The 17,648-nt window shown below is 40.8% G+C and overlaps 1 protein-coding gene and 1 pseudogene across 1 annotated transcript; one reads left to right on the top strand and one right to left on the bottom strand.

Moving 5' to 3' along the window:
* Nucleotides 1-1,553: 1,553 nt before the first annotated feature.
* Nucleotides 1,554-2,561, bottom strand: LOC108169443 (uncharacterized). Its single transcript, XM_017322833.2, has one exon. The coding sequence runs from the start codon at nt 2,559-2,561 to the stop codon at nt 1,554-1,556; it is 1,008 nt and encodes a 335-aa protein (XP_017178322.2).
* A 2,531-nt stretch (nt 2,562-5,092) lies between these two features.
* On the top strand, nt 5,093-17,615 carry LOC103449831 (polyol transporter 5-like; annotated as a pseudogene).
* The last annotated feature ends 33 nt before the right edge of the window (nt 17,616-17,648 follow it).

The raw sequence follows: 17,648 nt of genomic DNA, 5'->3' as shown, positions 1-17,648 counted from the left end.
ACAAGAATAAGTTATCAATCAAACGGTTAAGCAAATTGAATTCACAACTTATGAAATAACAACTGAAGGTAATCAATTCATAATGCAAATATAATCATGGTTTTGAATAGCCCCCTAGCCAAGAAGGGCTTAGTTCCTCATAAACGCAAAACAAAGATACATAAATTTAGACATTGAAAACAAAGAATGAAAACACCTAGAAACGCTCCAACAATCCAACGTCTTGAATGGCAAGCACGTCCAAGGGTCTCCTTCTTTCTTCTTTGCTGCGACACAAGGGTGTTTGGTGATGATTTGTGGTGAATTATGGTGGTGGATGGATGTAGGTAGGTTGTGGTGAAGGGTGGAGTGGTTAGAATGGTCAGCAAGGGCCTTTATTTATAGGGGAAAGAAGGGCTACGAATTTGAAGTGGTTTTAGGGAAGGATTTATGTAGGAAAAGGAATGTGATTTTAGGTCAGAAAATAGGCAAGAAAGGTGCAGGAATTAAAGAGAAAAGGAAAGGGAAATTCGGCAGAATTTGTAGGACATATTTAGGAATGTGTTTTGAGGCACAAAATAGGTAAGAATAGATGTAGGGTGCGGCATAGGGTTTCAGGGAAAAGGAAATACGTTTTAGGACATAAAATAGGAAGGAGGATCTCTCCCTTGTGCAACAAGGGATGGAACAAAACAGGAATGTGGTTTAGGTGTAGAAAATAGAAAAGAAAGGTTGTGTCTTGTGCAACAAAGAACTAGAAATTAAAGGGATGGTGCGGCAATATCTAGGGTAAGTTCTAGGACTTCTAGAAACATGTAATTAGGCAACCTAACATGTTTTGAAACCCTTTTGTGGCTGGAACATAGGTGAGTTAGGATTAGGAAAGTTTAGAGCCAAAGATGGAAACCATCAAGAATGGAAACCTCCAAGAATAGAAACTTCCAACTTTAGAAACTTTGGCTTCCAATTTTGAACTCTTCATTCTTTATTTGTCTTGAATCCAATTCTTCACATCTTCATTCAATCCTACGCTCATTTGATCTTCAATTTCGTCCATCTTCTTAGCTCCAAGCATGTGCAATCCATTTGATGTCCAAAACTGCTCCAAAAGGCTCCAAAATGCATCTTTTTGCATACTTTGTCCTTAGAACCTAAAATTGCACGAAAATGACTTTAAACACTAAAATAACTAAGGAAAACAACATAAATGCCAAGAAACAAGCTAACTAAGTCACATAAATATGCTCCTATCACGTTCTCCTTGCATATTGGACATGCCAAATAACATTTAGTCATCCACCCAGAAACCATGGCATACGAGGGAAAATCGTTTACTGTCCACATCACTGCTGCTCGCATGGTGAACATATGCCCAGTAGACTTATCGTATGTACGAACACTGTTTTACCATAAATCTTTTACCTCATCAACCAATGGTCGCAAATAAACATCAATGGATTTTCTTGGATCTTCGGTAATTAATAGAGTCAACATCATGTATTCTTTTTTCATGCACTTCCAAGGTGGCAGATTATAAGGAAACACGACGACCGGCCAAGTGCTGTGGGTTTGGTTTAGAACCCCGAACGGATTAAATCAATTGGTGGCAAGTCCCAATCTATGTTTCGCGGGTCAGCTGCAAAATCAGGGTACATCCGATCAAATTCTTTCCATGCCTCTCCGTCTGCAGGATACCTCATCACATCGTCATTTACTCGTCTTTCTTTATGCCATCTCATATCGATTGCCGTATGCATCGACATGTACAATCGCTGCAACCTAGGCTTTAATGGAAGATAACGCATTACTTTTTGTGGAATCTTGGTCTTTCTATTCTGCGATGTCATTTTAAACCTCGGCTCATTGCATACAGGGCATTTATCCAACTGTATGTTCTCCTTATAGAACAATATACAATTATTTACACATGCGTGAATTTTTTCATACCCCAATCTGAGACCCTTCAACACTTTTTGGGCACTTTTATGATCTTCAGGTAAACAATTGTCCTTTGGAAGCATCCTCTTGATAACTCCCAAAAAGTAATCAAAACACTTGTTTGACAAATGAAACTTGATCTTGCCATGCATCAACTCCACAATTGCCATAAGCACCGAAAAGTTCTCGCAACCCGAATATAATTCTTGCTTGGCATTTTTCAATAGTTTTTCATATTTTTTGAATGCCTCACTGTCCATGGTTGGACGACTGTCATCTCCCCCTTCCTCATTGGTGTTGGTCGAGGCGTATGGATAAACGTCATTTAGAATATCCATAACTTGTTCATTAGGATCCACATTAGATTCAACAGTCTCCACTCGTGTCATATATGAAGACGAAGGTTGGTCTAATCGTTCTCCATGATGATACCAAGTAGTATAGGTCTCCATCATCCCATTTCTTACTAAATGAAATCGAACATTTTCGAATGTCTCCCTCATTGAGTTGTTACACCTCCTACACGGACATCGGATATGAGTTGAACCTAGGTTGTGTCTAGTTGCGAATTTAATGAACTCATCTATTCCATCCAAGTACTCAACAACACATCTATTATGATTCTGTATCCACTGTCTGTCCATTTTGTCTGCAATCCTAATAAAAGAACAAGAATTACAACAACTTCAACTATTGTCTTGTCACCTTATTCCTCCGGTAAGGGCCTTATCCCATTCAGGAATGCAAAGTTATGTGCTGTAATCTACAATTCCAATGGATGAAATTTCGACTCGGGCAAATTTCGACAGCATCTCCTTACAGTTCTTCAAGTGCACGCCGTAAATACATAATATCCACCGTGTACTAGAAGAACATCAGGAAATGTTACCAAAATTTCCACTTTCGAAACCTAATCCATGAACCGCAAACTACAACACATAACTATGCATTCCCAAACTGTCCAAAAAATGGGACAATTCAAGAATTAATTGGACCGCAGTCATGCTTTTGCATCCATGCACGAAATCCAAGTAATTCTCAAACGGGAAACTAAGTTTTTCTTGAAAAAAGTGTACAAAGTTAAGTAGTATTAACTTCGTACAACACAAAACAATTTTGTACGTGATGTACAAAAATATGTGCATACAAATAAATTAAATCACAATAACTAGTGAAACTAAATAAAATAGATACAAAATATTAATACTTCTAAACTATAATGTTGATGGCCTTAGTTTTTATTTGTTTATACTAATTATATCAAAGAATATACATATTCTAGTTAGTTGCACTCGAGTAATTTTGGTGGTGAGATAAATGTATTGTTAGAATATGAACACAAGTGTACGTGTTTTTTGGCTAGATATTGGTTTTAAAAAATCTTATTGAAAGATGTTTTGGTTGCCTTCAAGTTTACAAAGGATTGAGACTGAAAATGAATCCTGAATTACTTACTTGTATTAAAATTGGAAGACGATATTAATTTTCTACAAGGATTTAATAGGAGAATCATAGCCATTGTTTATCTACATAAGTATGGCATATGCTCACAAAAATCAACCCCCTCATTATTGAACTAAAACATGTTGTCTTAGCATTGAGAATTTAATAGTGATGATGAGATTAGCTTTGAAGTTCATGGCTTTTGTAGGTTTTCTATATAATTCTTAATTACCTGCGGTGCATTGGATTTACCCTCAATTCAACCGTATAGCACAAATTAAGGAAATTTTAAGGGGAAACCAACATTTCTTACAATTTCTTCTATGTAAAAATATAAGTTAACCCATATGCAAAATTAATAAAGATTACTAAAGGGCATAGCAAGTAGGCAAAGGTACCTAATAGGTAAAATTAATAAAGATTACTTTAAAATTCAATCTCACAAAACTCAAACCATTACCAAAAAAGGGCATAGCAAGTAGGCAAAGGTACATATACAAAAATCCCATATGCAACATGAAGAAAATACCTTCAAATTCGTTCTTCAATGATAATCGTATACAAAAATCCTGTACAAAACAAATTTAGTAGTTTTAGTTTGAATTCTCAATTCAAAGTTACATATACAAAATCAAATCGCTTACCGGATAGAAAAAGATTGAGGAAGGGAGAGAATTGGAGAAGGTTTTAAAGAGAGATGGGGGAGGGCGGTAGCTGCTGCAACTAGTTTTCAGTTTCTACCTCCCAAACTGATTAAGTGAAGTAAGAAAAGGTCGTTGACTTTGCGCGACGCCACCTACGTCACACAAAACAACTTTGCGTGACGCATGTTCACCTACGTCACGCAAAGCTGTTTTGCGTGACGTAGGTTGCGTGTCGCAAAATTGTTTTGCGTCACGTAGGTGAACATGCGTCACGCAAAGCTGTTTTGCGTGACGTAGGTGGCCTTGCGTCGCGCAAAGTCAATAAAAAAAGCGGTAAAGCTATCTATATTTGGCGCCAAAATCTTGCGGGATGCACAAAACGTCGCGCAAACGGCCTTTGTGCGACGGCAAGTTGCGCGACGTCGGTCTCCGTCACACAAAACAATTTTGCGTGACGTAAGTGAACTTATGTCGCACAAAACACTTTTGCATGACGTCGGTCTCCGTCGCGCAAAGGTCGTTTGCATGACATTTTGTGTTTAACGTCGCGCAAACATACTTTGCGCGACGAATTTGGCTGCATCACGCAAGTTTTCGTCGTGCAAAGTGTTTTTTCTACTAGTGAAACCATCAAATGGAATACGCTCAGATCATCGAGCACTTTTCTTATATATGGAACAATATCTCATAGTTTTTGCGCATGTATAGTTGCGTGCCTGAAATGGCATTATATATGGAACCATATTTCACAGTTTTTTAATTTGCTGCTTTGGTAGATAAGAACTAATTAACTAAATTGTGTTCTAGAATTAAGATAAATTCGAATCTATTCATTGATTGATGACAATAGTGGATAACGGTGTTTGTTTCCATGAACAGCAATATTTCGGACAAATGGATATAATATGTATAAATAGTACTTGATTAATAGCTCATTTTTCATATATAATTCTCTCTCTCTCTCTCTCTCTTTCTCTCTCTCTCTCTCTCTCTGTCTCTGTCTGTTAAGTGATCTCTTCATTTCTCTCTGATAAGTTATTTTTTGTCTCTCTATCTATCCATCCATCCATTTATCTAGCTCTATAGAGATGGAGATGGCTGACCAGAGAGCAGAAAATAACGTCGTCTCCGGCCAACCGCAGAATATAGTATTGCAGACTTCGATCCCCCAAAGAAACCCAAGACAAAAAAAGTTTGCTGTTGCCTGTGCCGTTTTGGCTTCAATGACATGTATCTTACTAGGTTATGTTAATTGTTCCTTAAAACTCATGTATATCGTTAGTGGTTGTGGTTCTCTAATGATAAACTCATTCTCCACTCCAGTTCTTATTTGATTTTTAATATTATCTTACTATTGCAATCCACCATTCTCAATTCCTACTCTTTTTGTTTGGAAGAAACTTCTCCACTTGCGATGCATGTTAATTTCAATTTTATTTACAGATATTGGTGTAATGAGTGGAGCGTCTCTATTCATCAAAGAAAACCTCAAGATCAGCGACGTTCAAGTCGAAGTTCTTAACGGTACTTTGAATATATACTCTCTCATTAGCTCCGCCCTAGCTGGTAAAACCTCTGACTGGATTGGACGGCGGTACACCATAGTACTAGCGGGAACAATGATGAGTCAATATTTTATTATATATTTTACCCTATTCTTCGTATTAATTTATTGATTATTTTGGTAGAATTTTGATACTTTGCTTTATATTTTCAACATAGGTTCGACTTCATCTGGAGCAAAACGTGACCAAACGGACGAATTTTAGAGTGATTCAAATTGGAGGACGTTCATGTGTTCCTTAGCTTGTTCATGTCAAAATCTCAGAAATTTCTACCAAACGGTTATTTTTTGGAACGAATTTTAGAGTGATTTAAATGAATGAGCAGTACGCGTTGCTAGAAAGTGACATTTATGGGCTTAAATTGCATTTTTGGAGCCCAATATGACCTTAGATGGGTTCGTGGCCTTTTGGAGAAGTGTTCAGAATAGTCCAAGCTTTAGATCCAGCTATTTTGGGCCAGTTTTGGAGCTCATTTGGGTCCAAAACGTGGCTGTGCAGATTTTTGGGCGAATTTACCAAGTTAATTTAGGATTATGTTTCCTAGTTTTATTCTAAGACCTTTTAGGGTTTTATTTTGTATTAGTATAAATAAGATATTTAGCCATTACGTTAAAAGGTGAGAACGGACGCAACATTGGAGAGGGGAGAGAACGCAATATTTTGGCTTTAGAGAGCTTTTGGATTCAAGTTTACTTTCAAGGTGTTTTTTTATCCATGTTATTAATAATATTTTGTTTTATGATTGTTCGTAACTAGTTTTGTTTGCTAAGGCGAGGCCATGAGCTTTAGCAAGAATATGTAGTTTCTTTTTAATTTACTTATGATATTATGCATGCAAGTTTTGAATTATTAATCACTGTTCTTTAAACTATCTAATTGTCTTGATGATTGGCCACCATTAGGATATTTAGAAAAGTAATTTGATGCAATTTTGGCTGAGGGCTGTCCCTGAAATTGGCTCTGGCTTCTTGTGATTAATATGTGTAACTTCTTAGAATGGATGACACGTTTTAAGAGTTATATGGTTTTTCAAAAGGTTTTCACAAAACTTCATGAGTCTTGCATGTTCACATTCGCTCTGGACGCCACGGACGGGTTGCATGTTAGATATACATTCTATGTTGGAGGTTCCAAGTAGGGCATACTTTAGGAAAACCTAACCTTCAAAATATGCATGTGTAATTCATAAGTAATTGAAAGAACTACGTAGGATTGTTAAGGTAACGGCGGAACCCTAGTGCTCAAATTTTATTTTCAAAACTATTTTCTTTTGTTTTATTTATTTTCCCAATTTATTTAATTGTTTTTAATTAAATTCATTTTTAATATTTTAGATCATAAATTCATCTTTTTCTAAACTTTGTTTTCAAATAATTAATTAAGATTTGGTTTTAACATAAATTATTCATTCAATCCCTGTGGAGATCGACCTTGCTTGAGCTGCTATACTACGATAACCTTGTACTCTTGCAAGTATTTTAAAGTGTTTTTATCCCTACTTTTGCAGGTGGTAAAATCCCTATCAAACAATCTTCTTTGTTGGAGCTTTCCTCATGGGCTTTGCCCCCAACTATGCCTTCCTCATGTTCGGGAGATTCATTGCCGGAATTGGAGTTGGTTACGCTCTTATGATAGCTCATATCTACACCGCCGAGATTTCTCCAGCCTCGTTTTGTAGCTTCCTCACATCTTTCCCTGAGGTTTGTTTCGTTACCACGTTATATTATCATATAATATAGTAAACTTTTTTTGTTATTAGCCAAGGTAATATGTTCACATAAATATAGGTATCTAAGTATCTGTAAAACTAATGCTAAGGAAACTACATTTATATCACATTATTGTAACATTTAATGTGACAATTTATGTATATAATCAAGATTCAATAAGATAAATGTATTAATTGATGTGGCATTTATACATCATTTGCCACATCAGATGATACACAAATATAGTACCAAAATGTGGTATCCCTAACATTTTTCTTTGTAAAGAATAATGCTCAATAAAAGATTGAGTAATGATAGGCCAACTACATATTTATATCACATTTATGTATCATCTTATGTGGCAAGTAATGTATGCAACTAATATCGAATGTGATAAATTTATTTATTGACGTGACATGTATACATCACTTGTCAATTCATATAGTACACAAATGTGATATAAAAATATTCTCCCTAGATTTTCCTAAAATATTTATTGTTTCGTAAACCTCTCACGTGCATGCATGTGGAGTTTATATTAATAGAATTGATCATTTTGAAAAATGTGTAGGTGTTTGTTAACGTTGGTATATAACTGGGTACGTATCCAATTTTGCCTTAGCCAAGCTCCTAATCCACTTGAACTGGAGGATCATGCTCGGCATCGGCGCAATTCCATTAGTTTTCCTAGCCCTTGGCGTTTTAGCCATGCTCGATGTCGATGCAAATTTCCCCTGTCTTTAGTCTTAACGAAAATGTATCTGCAAAACAATCAACACATTTGATCAAAGACCTAAGCCTCACTCGCCCATAAAGTGGGGGGGTTAGATCAACGGATCTCCGATGTCTAAGTTAGTTTCTCTGAGAGAGTAAAGTGTTTAGGGCTTTTTTAGTGTTGCAAAAGCTCACAAAATGTGGTAGAATATGAGGTATTTATAGGGCTAGGGCCTTGCAAAGAGTCATTTCTCGTTGTTCTTCTTCTCCGTGCCACACCAAGGTAAGAAAATTTTGAATTTTCTTCTTCTTGAATTTTTTGGGAGTCTTGGGACTTCAAAAATTGGCATTGCGAGGGCCGTGGGTGTGGGTAACACATGGCATGGGAGCCTCGGGGCTGCTTGGTGGCGTGGCACGGGTCGACTAGCCTAGGCCAGGTGGACGGCTCAGCTCGAGCCAAGAGGATTGGCGCGCTGGGGTGCTGGGAAATCGGCTTGGGTCGGGTCTTCAAGGTTGTTGGACACGAGCCCATGCAGGCGAGAAGAGAGGGAGAAAGACCGAAGTGGGTCCGCTATCTTGCGTGCGCGACCTAGGCCAAGAAGCCTGGGCCTGCCTTGGGGTGCACTGGGCGTGAAAGAAAGAGGGGAAAGGGGCGTGGGCCTCCCCCCATGCCGTATCTTTTCCAGGAGGTGATATGCTCCATGAAATGCATGCCTGCTCAGTGTTCTCCAAATGCAATTCGTGCAATGGTGGGGTTCTCGAACTTGAGCAGGTTCTTTGATCTTGGCTTGACCATAAATGAGTTATGGTACTTCTTTAAGATTGGCAACAAGGAAGGTGTAGGGCAACTGCGGTCTTGCCATAAGCTGCTTGATGCTTCTAGCAAAGGCAATCATGAGTGGGCGAGAGACACATTGGAGGTGAGTGGGGAGTGGGAGTCTGACTCTTCTCCTAAGATGCGTGTCCCGACTACCTTTATCAGTGGTAAGTGAACTGCCTCATTCTTGTCCTGCTTGAATTTTTTGTTGAGCTGCTCCGTGACTTCAATTTGTCCTTCTTACTTTTAGGGATGGCAATTTTAATCGTTAAACCCGATAATCGTGGATAATCGTCCAAATGGAACGGATTTGGGTATATTATGGATATGGGGAAACACCGTTTATATTATTTAGTTATGGTTTTGGATATGGTTATAGAGGTCCCCAAACCGTATCCATAACCGAATTCGACCCGATTAGTAAATAATATAATTTATATATAGTATAATAGTATTATATATATATGTATATATGTATATTTATGTATATATGTATATTTATGTATATATATGTACATATGTATATTTATGTATATATATGTACATATGTATATTTATGTATATATATGTACATATGTATATTTATGTATATATATGTACATATGTATATTTATGTATATATATGTACATATGTATATTTATGTATATATATGTACATATGTATTTGTATATCCATTATTCACCGAACCATTACCTTGAGGATACAAAAGTTGCATTTTGTAGGAAAGTAAAGTTTTGAATCAAAATCAATGCGAACTCAATGGTGCTTGTGGGAGATATCAAAGACAAGCCAACATCATCAGTGTTTTTATTTTAATACTCAACAAGATTCATTCATTGGATCATTTTATACATAAAATGTTTAATGACGAAATTAATATCTACTAACTTATAATGTCTCAACTGAACGAATATATTTTTTGTATTGATGAAGATGGATATACCCGTTAACCAATGGGAAATCCGTTACCTAATAGGGAGGGTTATGGATAATACCCGATGGTTAATTTGCGGTTATGGATATGGTTAATTTTTGTGGTTATGGGAATGCATATATCATTTCCGTACCCAAACCAAACCGTTGTCATCCCTACAAGTGGCCCTTTACTAGGGATGACAATTCTTACCGTTAAACCCGATAATCGTGGATAATCGGCCGAATGGATTGGATTTGGATATGAAAATTCGGGTATATTTTGGGTATGGGGAAAAACCGTGAATATTATTTTGTTATGGTTTTGTATATGGTTATAGGGGTCCTCAATTTATATCTGTCCCCGAATTCGAACCAAATAATATATAATATTAAAGTATTAAAATACACACACACACACACACATATGTATATTTATTATTCGCCAAATCCCTTAGTTTGAGTGTAAATACAAAAATTGCATTATGTGAGTTGCCTTTTGTGGGAAAGTTCATAAGTCTTGATATGAATAAAAATCTATGAGAATTCAATGGTACTTATGGGAGATATCAAAGATCAGCCAACATCATCAACGTTTAACTTTAATTTTTATGCTTCACAAGATCCATTCATCAAATCATTTTATACATCAAATATTTAATGAGGAAATTAATATTTACTAAATTATCATGCATTAATTGAACAAATATATTTTTTGTATTGTCAAAGATGGATATAACTGTTAACCGATGGGGAATCCGTTATTCGGTGGGTATGATTATGGATAATACCTGATGGTTAATTTGCGGTTATAGATATCGTTAATTTTCGTGGTTATGGGGATAGATATAGTATTTCCGTCCCCAAACCGAACCGTTGCCATCCCTACTTACTTTGCGTAGATTCAAAATTTGATTCAACTCCAAAGACTTCAGCAGATATGAAGAAAGTACACGGTGACTTGGGTATTCCTGCTAAGTACCATAAGTGGCGCTGGCTGCTCAACCCTCTTCGTTGGGAAAATGATGGCCTGCCCTCGAGGGAAGAGATAAAGCGGATTAAGGACGAGGCGTTGGCTCGCCCGATAACTGCTGTAAAGCCTGCTGCCAATGGTGGTGGAAAGAAGAAGTCTTCTTCACCTGCTTGTGAACCTTCGGTTGAGAAGAAACCAAGGACTTCTTCAGTTGCTTGTAGGAGCTCGTCTGCTGCCGAGAAGCTTATCATTAATCTAACTTCCCCCAAGAGGGCGAAGATGACCGTTGAGCCTAAGCCTGTGAAACCTGCTGCTCCAAAGGTAACCGCATCCATTGCTGAGAGACTTGCCTAGCGAAAGAGTTTGGTGGTGCCTCCGGTGTTTGGGTTTGTATCGAATCATCCGTCAGGAGCTAAATCTGGCTCTACTTCTGAGAGGATCATCGTTATGAAGAGCAAAAAAGTGGATTTCACTGCTAAATTGGCGTCAGAGCTTGTTCCTCCTTCTGCCGTGATTGACTCGTCTGCTAAGAAGGGGAAATCTGCTCACACGGGCAATTGTGAGAGATCCATCGAGTTTGAGGCTGGAGAGTTTCCCGAGGTTTGTACACTGCTGAAGGCTAACCTGCTTGAGGACGTCGATGCATGCACTAAGTTTGTTGATAGTGTTGGGAAAGTTGTCGTCCGCTCAGACTCATTTGCGAAGCATCCTACCTACTCGAGGAGATCCTCCCTGATTGCTACAATGCATAAAACTTTAATCCTAGCAGCTGAGTTTATGCGCGTTGATCAGGATGCTGTCAAGTGTGCTAAAGAGGCCGAAGTGCCTTTTTGAAAGGGTCTGATGTCTCTGCCCCCACTTCTTTGCAACTGGAGATCGCTCATCAGGAGGTCACCCATTTGAATGCTAGGCTTGGTGTGACTCATGCAATGTTGGAAGCTATAGAGAATGAAGTTAGTCGTGTTTCTCCGATGGTCAAGGACCTTGAGTGTGTCAATTCAGAGCTACGATCTGCTTGCTTTGCCAAGAACGAGGAGTTTATCTTTATGCATGTTGAAGTGTCTCATCTTAAGGAGATTGCTAGTAAACTTGAGTACAAGAAAATGGATCTGCAAGGTGCGCTGTCTGCTAGCAAGAACTTGAAAAAGGAACTGGATGAGCTGCAAGGTGCTCACATTAGGCTTGTTGAGGAGAATGCGCAGCTGAAGAATGTGAAAGTTGGTCATGAAGTGGTGCTTGCTTCTTGTCAGGCCGATTTCTACAAGCTTGGCTATGTAAACCATCTTCAGGGTAGGCCATCAGATTATGAGTTTTTCGAGAAGGACTTCGAGACTTTTTCCATTTCTTCAGTTGATTTGCTTGATTTCTCGTTTGAGGCTGCCATTGGTGGAGCAGCTGAGGATCTAGCAGTCCAGGCGGGGACGGTTGAGGATGAGCTAATGGAAACTTTAGCAATTGGGAATGGCATGGCTACTGAAAGCGTGGCAGTTAAGCAACCAGTGGTTGCGCAAGTTACTAAAGAGTAGTCTTTTTGCTTAGACTTAGGAGTTTTTTCTTCTTTTCCTCTTTGTTCTGCTTTGCTTAAACTTTGTTGGCGTTCGTGCTGGTTTATCAATTTGCTAGAAATTTAATAAACAGCTCTCATTGTCTTTTGCTTCATCCTTCTTTTTTGCCATGTTATTTGCGAAGCTTTTCTCCGTAGGACGGGCAGTTGAGTTGGCTACTTCGGTTGAGCAGTTGACTCATGTAGTCACTTTAGGCTTCAGTTTTGGCTTTGGGGCTTCTAGAGCTTTGCCTGCTTGAGGCGTTTTGCAAAACTTTGCCGTATGACGGGCAGTTGAGTGGGCTACTCCGATTGAGCAGTTGACTTAATTGGTCACTTTAGGCTTCAATTTTGGCTTTGGGTAGCTTCATGAGCTTTAGCCCTCCCATGACGTACTGCAAGATTTTTTACTTATAAAGTCGTCGGCCTAACTCGTGCTTCTCGTAAGAAGCAGAGGAGCTTCGTGTAGCTGCTATAATCGTGACACTCAACTTTGTGGCTTCTCAAGCTTTGGCCCTTCCGGGGCGCATTGAGAGACTTTTGACTTATAGAGCCGTCGGCAAGACTCGTGCCTCTCGTAGGAAGCAGAGGAGGTCCGCGTAGCTGTTATAGTTGTGACACTCGACTTTGTGGCTTCTTGAGCTTTGGCCCTTCCAGGGTGCGTTGCGAGATTTTTTACTTATAGAGCTGTCGACCAGACTCGTGCCTCTCATAGGAAGCAAAAGAGATCCGCGTAGCTGCTATAATCGTGACACTCGACTTTGTCCCAGCAAAACTTAAACCATAGATCGTCAACCGAAAGTGCTACTTGTAGGTAAGCATGCAAGTCTGTGTAGTCATAGTAGGTGTAAGTCTCGGCTTACAGGCTACCTTGGGCTTGTAGCCATGGGGCTGTCAGTTGGGCATTTTACTTACAGAAGCAGACAACCCGCGTGACCACTTCTGGCGTCATCCATGGCTCTTGGAGACGTTTTTTGGCGTAAGGTGTAGCCGAAGTCGCTCATTAAAGACCATATCCTTCCGAGTCGCAGCTTTGATCTCGCAAGTTGCTTAACTAGTATTGCAACACTTTGAAATCAAGCCACTCATGAAGATTTGCACATCGAAGATGAACCATATTGTCACGTGAATTCTTTCATGGGCAGAGGTCCTGCACTTAGCGTCTCTTCCGATCAAAGACTCGGGATCCCGCGGAATTGAATCTTTCAGTTGGCTAAGTTTATTCCAAGGGAAAAACTATCGTGGCCAATTCTGGGAGTCGTCCAGTGCAGGTAGTCGCTGCATTCAAGGGGACCTGAGTAGTCGTACAACCCATCCACGTCTAGATATTCCGGAGTGGCTTACCCTTTCACAGTAGATAGCTTACCCTGAAGGGTGTCGGGGAATTAATTTACCCTCTCACGCTGGAAAGTTTACCCTGATAGGTGTCGGGGAATTAGTTTACCCTATCACGCGGGATAGCTTACCATGATGGGTGTATAGGAATTAATTTACCCTCTCGCGCTGGAGAGCTTACACTATGTCTGCGGGGCAGCAGAAGTCTTCTGCTTTGTCACAATGTTGGTCAGCTTGTTTATGCATTTGACCCAGGCTTGTCAATAAATCCTTCAATCTTTGTTGAAGATAGAGGCTTTTATTAACTTTGCTCATAGGCAATAATGGCATAACAACTGATAATCCTCAGCATGCGAGGTCTAATTTGTCGAGCTGCTTGAGTCTTCAAACTTTGTCATCTTGAACAGGGTCCAAGGAATGGTGGGAGATCACATGTAGTACTTTTGGAATGGTGGGAGGTCACACGTAGTACTTTCTCAGGTTGTAGGCATTCCACAGCTTGTCGACTTCTTTGTCGCTCATAGTGGTGAGGGTGTAGCTGCCTATTCCGCCTACCTGGCTGATTTTGTATAAACCTTCCCAGATGGGAGCCATCTTTTTGGAGCCTTCCTGTCAGGCGGTGATGAAGGCTTTTCTGAGGACTAAGTTTCCTGACTGGAACTACCAGATATTTGCCCTTTTCCGCCTTGAATCTCTTGACCTAAGTGCGGAGTGACTCATTCAGGTCATTCTTCATGTTGAAAAGGTGGTCAAACTTCTTTTTGATCAAGCGGTAGGACGAATATTCCTTGGAGCATCGTGGCAAAGATTGTGCACATGAGAGCATCATTGTTGGCGTAAAGGGTCATGGCATTTCGGTAGTGCATCAAGTGCATGTCCGGATCTTCATCTTCCCTAAATAAGGTGAAATGTGGCGGGTTGAACTTCCGCGGTGGCTCCGTCTTATCGATCTTGTCTGTAAATGGTGACTTGCTCAGGTTGGCCACGTCTCTACGGAGGGCATCGTCAGTAGTGTCAATACGCAGGAATCCGCGCAGTTGCTCTGCTACGAGCCTTTGTACTTCATCCTGGATTTGTGCATGGTACGGCATTGGAGCCTTCAACTGTTCCCGGTGTTGACCTGCCGATCCATGTTGCTCTTTCCGCTCGTCTTGCTCATTTGTGTCACAGTTGCTGTACACGTAGTTCATGTTGTGTTGCTCATCATCGCTTTTGGCAAGGGCTACCAGTGGAACTTGAATTGGACTATTCACGTGCTCTTCTCTGGTCAACATGCGGCTGCCTACTCCGTTGCCTCATAGGAGGATCTCCTTGTAGGCCTAGCCTCATGTGGACATTTCACCTAAAATGTCCTGGGTGCTCGTTGAAGTATGGACCCAACCTTGAATGCACACTGACTTGTGAGCCGAGTCAGGAATGAATGTTTCCCTGTGCATTTAGGTAGGAGAATACGTTTCCTCATAGGCCCAAACGAGAGTGCACACTACTCGAACGCACGGTTCGTTGCCTGGACGTTGCTAGAATGAGTCACGTTCTTCCGTCCTTATCCTGCTTCAGGACACCTCATCTGGGGTGCGCGGCTTCTCGATACACTCAAAGCGTTGGTTCACCAAGGTGGTCTGTTGCGCGAGGGCGTTCGTCAAATTGGCAACATGCTAGGGCAGGTGGTGCTCGCCATTTGGATTGGAAAAGCTTGGATGATGGGCATCTCCATGTGTGGTGGAAGTATAGTGGACTGTAGGTACAAAGCTTGAGCCCAAAGCGGGCATTCCTGCAAAAAAGTGTGGTCTAAGTAACCCTGAATGGATCGCAGAACCGGTGGTCAGAATCTGGACTGGAGATGGCCTCGGAATGGATTGGGTCGCAGGCCAGATTATCGAAGCGGGTCGAGGGACGCGTTGGGCCAGCGCCTGCTCGCCTTAGATCTGCATGGCCGTGAGCCTTCAGGGCCGTTGGGCTGCCACATCTTGGCCTGCTGGCTGAGTGGCTTGGGCTTGGGCCCGTTGAGCTACCTGGCTGGCAACAGCTACCGAATTCTAGGCTCGGGTTTGGGCCTGCTGTGTAACAAGGTCTGCTGCTGCATTAGGCTGGGCCTCCTGCCCAGGGCTTGCTGTGGCAGCTGCTAAGTTATGGGCCTCCTACCCATGGGCTTGGATGCCGTGGTTGCTGGGTCACTGTAGTGATGGTGGTGGCGTGGCTCCACGACGATGGGGCTCCTCCTGCCATCGCGTTGAGCCTTAAGGATCTCCGTTGTGGGGCTATGTCCTCGTTTCTACTCTCGGGTCCAAATCCTTCCACGTATAAGGTTCATTTCGTCGTAGTTTATGAATTTCCTACCATTGTATCCTTTCTCCAGGGATTGATCAAGAAACTTTTCTAGGAAAAATTAATTGATACAACGTGTGAGAATTTCAACGTAAGAAAATTCAAGAAACTAATACGAGAGGCTTCTTTGAGTATTTTGAATTAGCTCTCAATGAAAGCACCAATTTGTTGATGCAAATTTCCGCCGTCTTCAGTCTTGACCAAATGCACCTGCAAAATAATCAACACCTTTGATCAAAGACCTAAGCCTCACTCACCCACGAGGTGGGGGGGGGTTTAGGTCAACGGATCTCCGATACCTAAGTTAGTTTCTCTGAGAGAGTAAAGTGTTTAGGGCTTTTTTAGGGTTGCAAAGCTCTCAAAATTTGATAGAATATGAGGTATTTATAGGGCTAGGGCCTGCCATATAGTGTTTAATGGAGAAATATTCTCTAAATATTCCCAAGATATTTAATAGGAAATAATATATTAAGATAATGGGTAATTATCCCGATTTGATTTAAATGGTGATTACTTTCTTGATTTGAGTTAATCTTCAATTAGGAATGTATTAAAGATAGGATTTGGGTAATTAATCCTTATCTTTAATTATTTGCCAAGGGCAGGTGAGTTGTGGGCAGTTGTGTTCTGCTGATGAGCCCTCCAGGGATGTGAGCTACGTGTGGGAGCATCTGAGAAACCTGCCCATTTATTGAGGATAATCTTGTCATTCTTGAATAAAAGTCCACATGTCGCTTCTAGAATTGTTGAGATTATTTTAGGCTCCATTCCTGAGTCGCCACGCTGGCTCATCATGCAAGGGAGACTCGGAGACGCCAAGCGAGTCCTAAATAAAACATCATATTCTGAATAGGAATCGCAGCTCAGACTAGACGAGATTAAAGAAGCTGCAGGAATCCCCAAATACTGAAAGGATGAGGTCGTTCAGGTTTCTAAACGCAGCCAATTAGGTGAAGGTATATGGAAGGAATTGCTCCTCTGTCCCACACCGGCAGTGCGTCTCATTTTAATAGCAGCCCTTGGTATCCACTTCTTTCAACAATTGTCGGGTATAAACTATGTGGTTTTGTACAACCCCAGGATCTTCGAGAAGGCGGGAATCACTTCTTACAATGACAAGATGCTTGCAACTGTGGCTGTTGGATTTGTCAAGACCATTGCAATCTTGGTGGCAACATTTCAAGTTGATCCATTCGGACGTCGTATTTTGCTTTTGAGCAGGGTGGGTGGAATGGTAGTTTCTTTTACGCTGCTTGGTGTGGGTCTTACGGTCGTTGATCAATCCCACAGCAAGGTCCTGTGGGCCGTCGGGTTGTGCATCGCCATGGTACTGTTCATCGTTGCTTTTTTCTCCATCGGGTTGGGACCCATCACGTGGGTTTACAGCTCTGAGATCTTTCTGTTACAGTTGCGCACACAAGGGTGCAATATGGGGGTGGCTGTGAACAGGGTGACGAGCGGGGTCATCTCAAAGACTTTTATTTCATTGTATAAGGCCATCACGATTGGTGGGGCCTTCTTTCTTTACGCGGGAATCGCTGCGCTTAGTTGGGTCTTCTTTTATACGTTGTATCCAGAAATGCAGGGTCAATCCCTTGAAGATATGGAGGTCTTGTTTGGTAAATACCACAAGTGGAGAGAAGCCAATGCCATGCTTAACAAGACTAAGCAAGCTGATCATGGTATTGGTGACGACAACAAGGTTCAAATCCATTAGGAATAGAAGGGCAATGTTTAATGCACTTTATGA

The sequence above is a fragment of the Malus domestica genome, chromosome 10 (assembly GCF_042453785.1).
Source record: "Malus domestica chromosome 10, GDT2T_hap1".
Classification (NCBI taxonomy): Eukaryota; Viridiplantae; Streptophyta; class Magnoliopsida; order Rosales; family Rosaceae; genus Malus; species Malus domestica.
The sequence above is the reverse complement of the archived record's forward strand: the minus strand, read 5'-3'. Positions and strand labels throughout refer to the sequence as shown.

Coding starts and splice junctions, on each gene's coding strand:
- LOC108169443 (XM_017322833.2), bottom strand. CDS start 2,561: ATGGACAGACAGTGGATACAGAATCATAATAGATGTGTTGTTGAGTAC.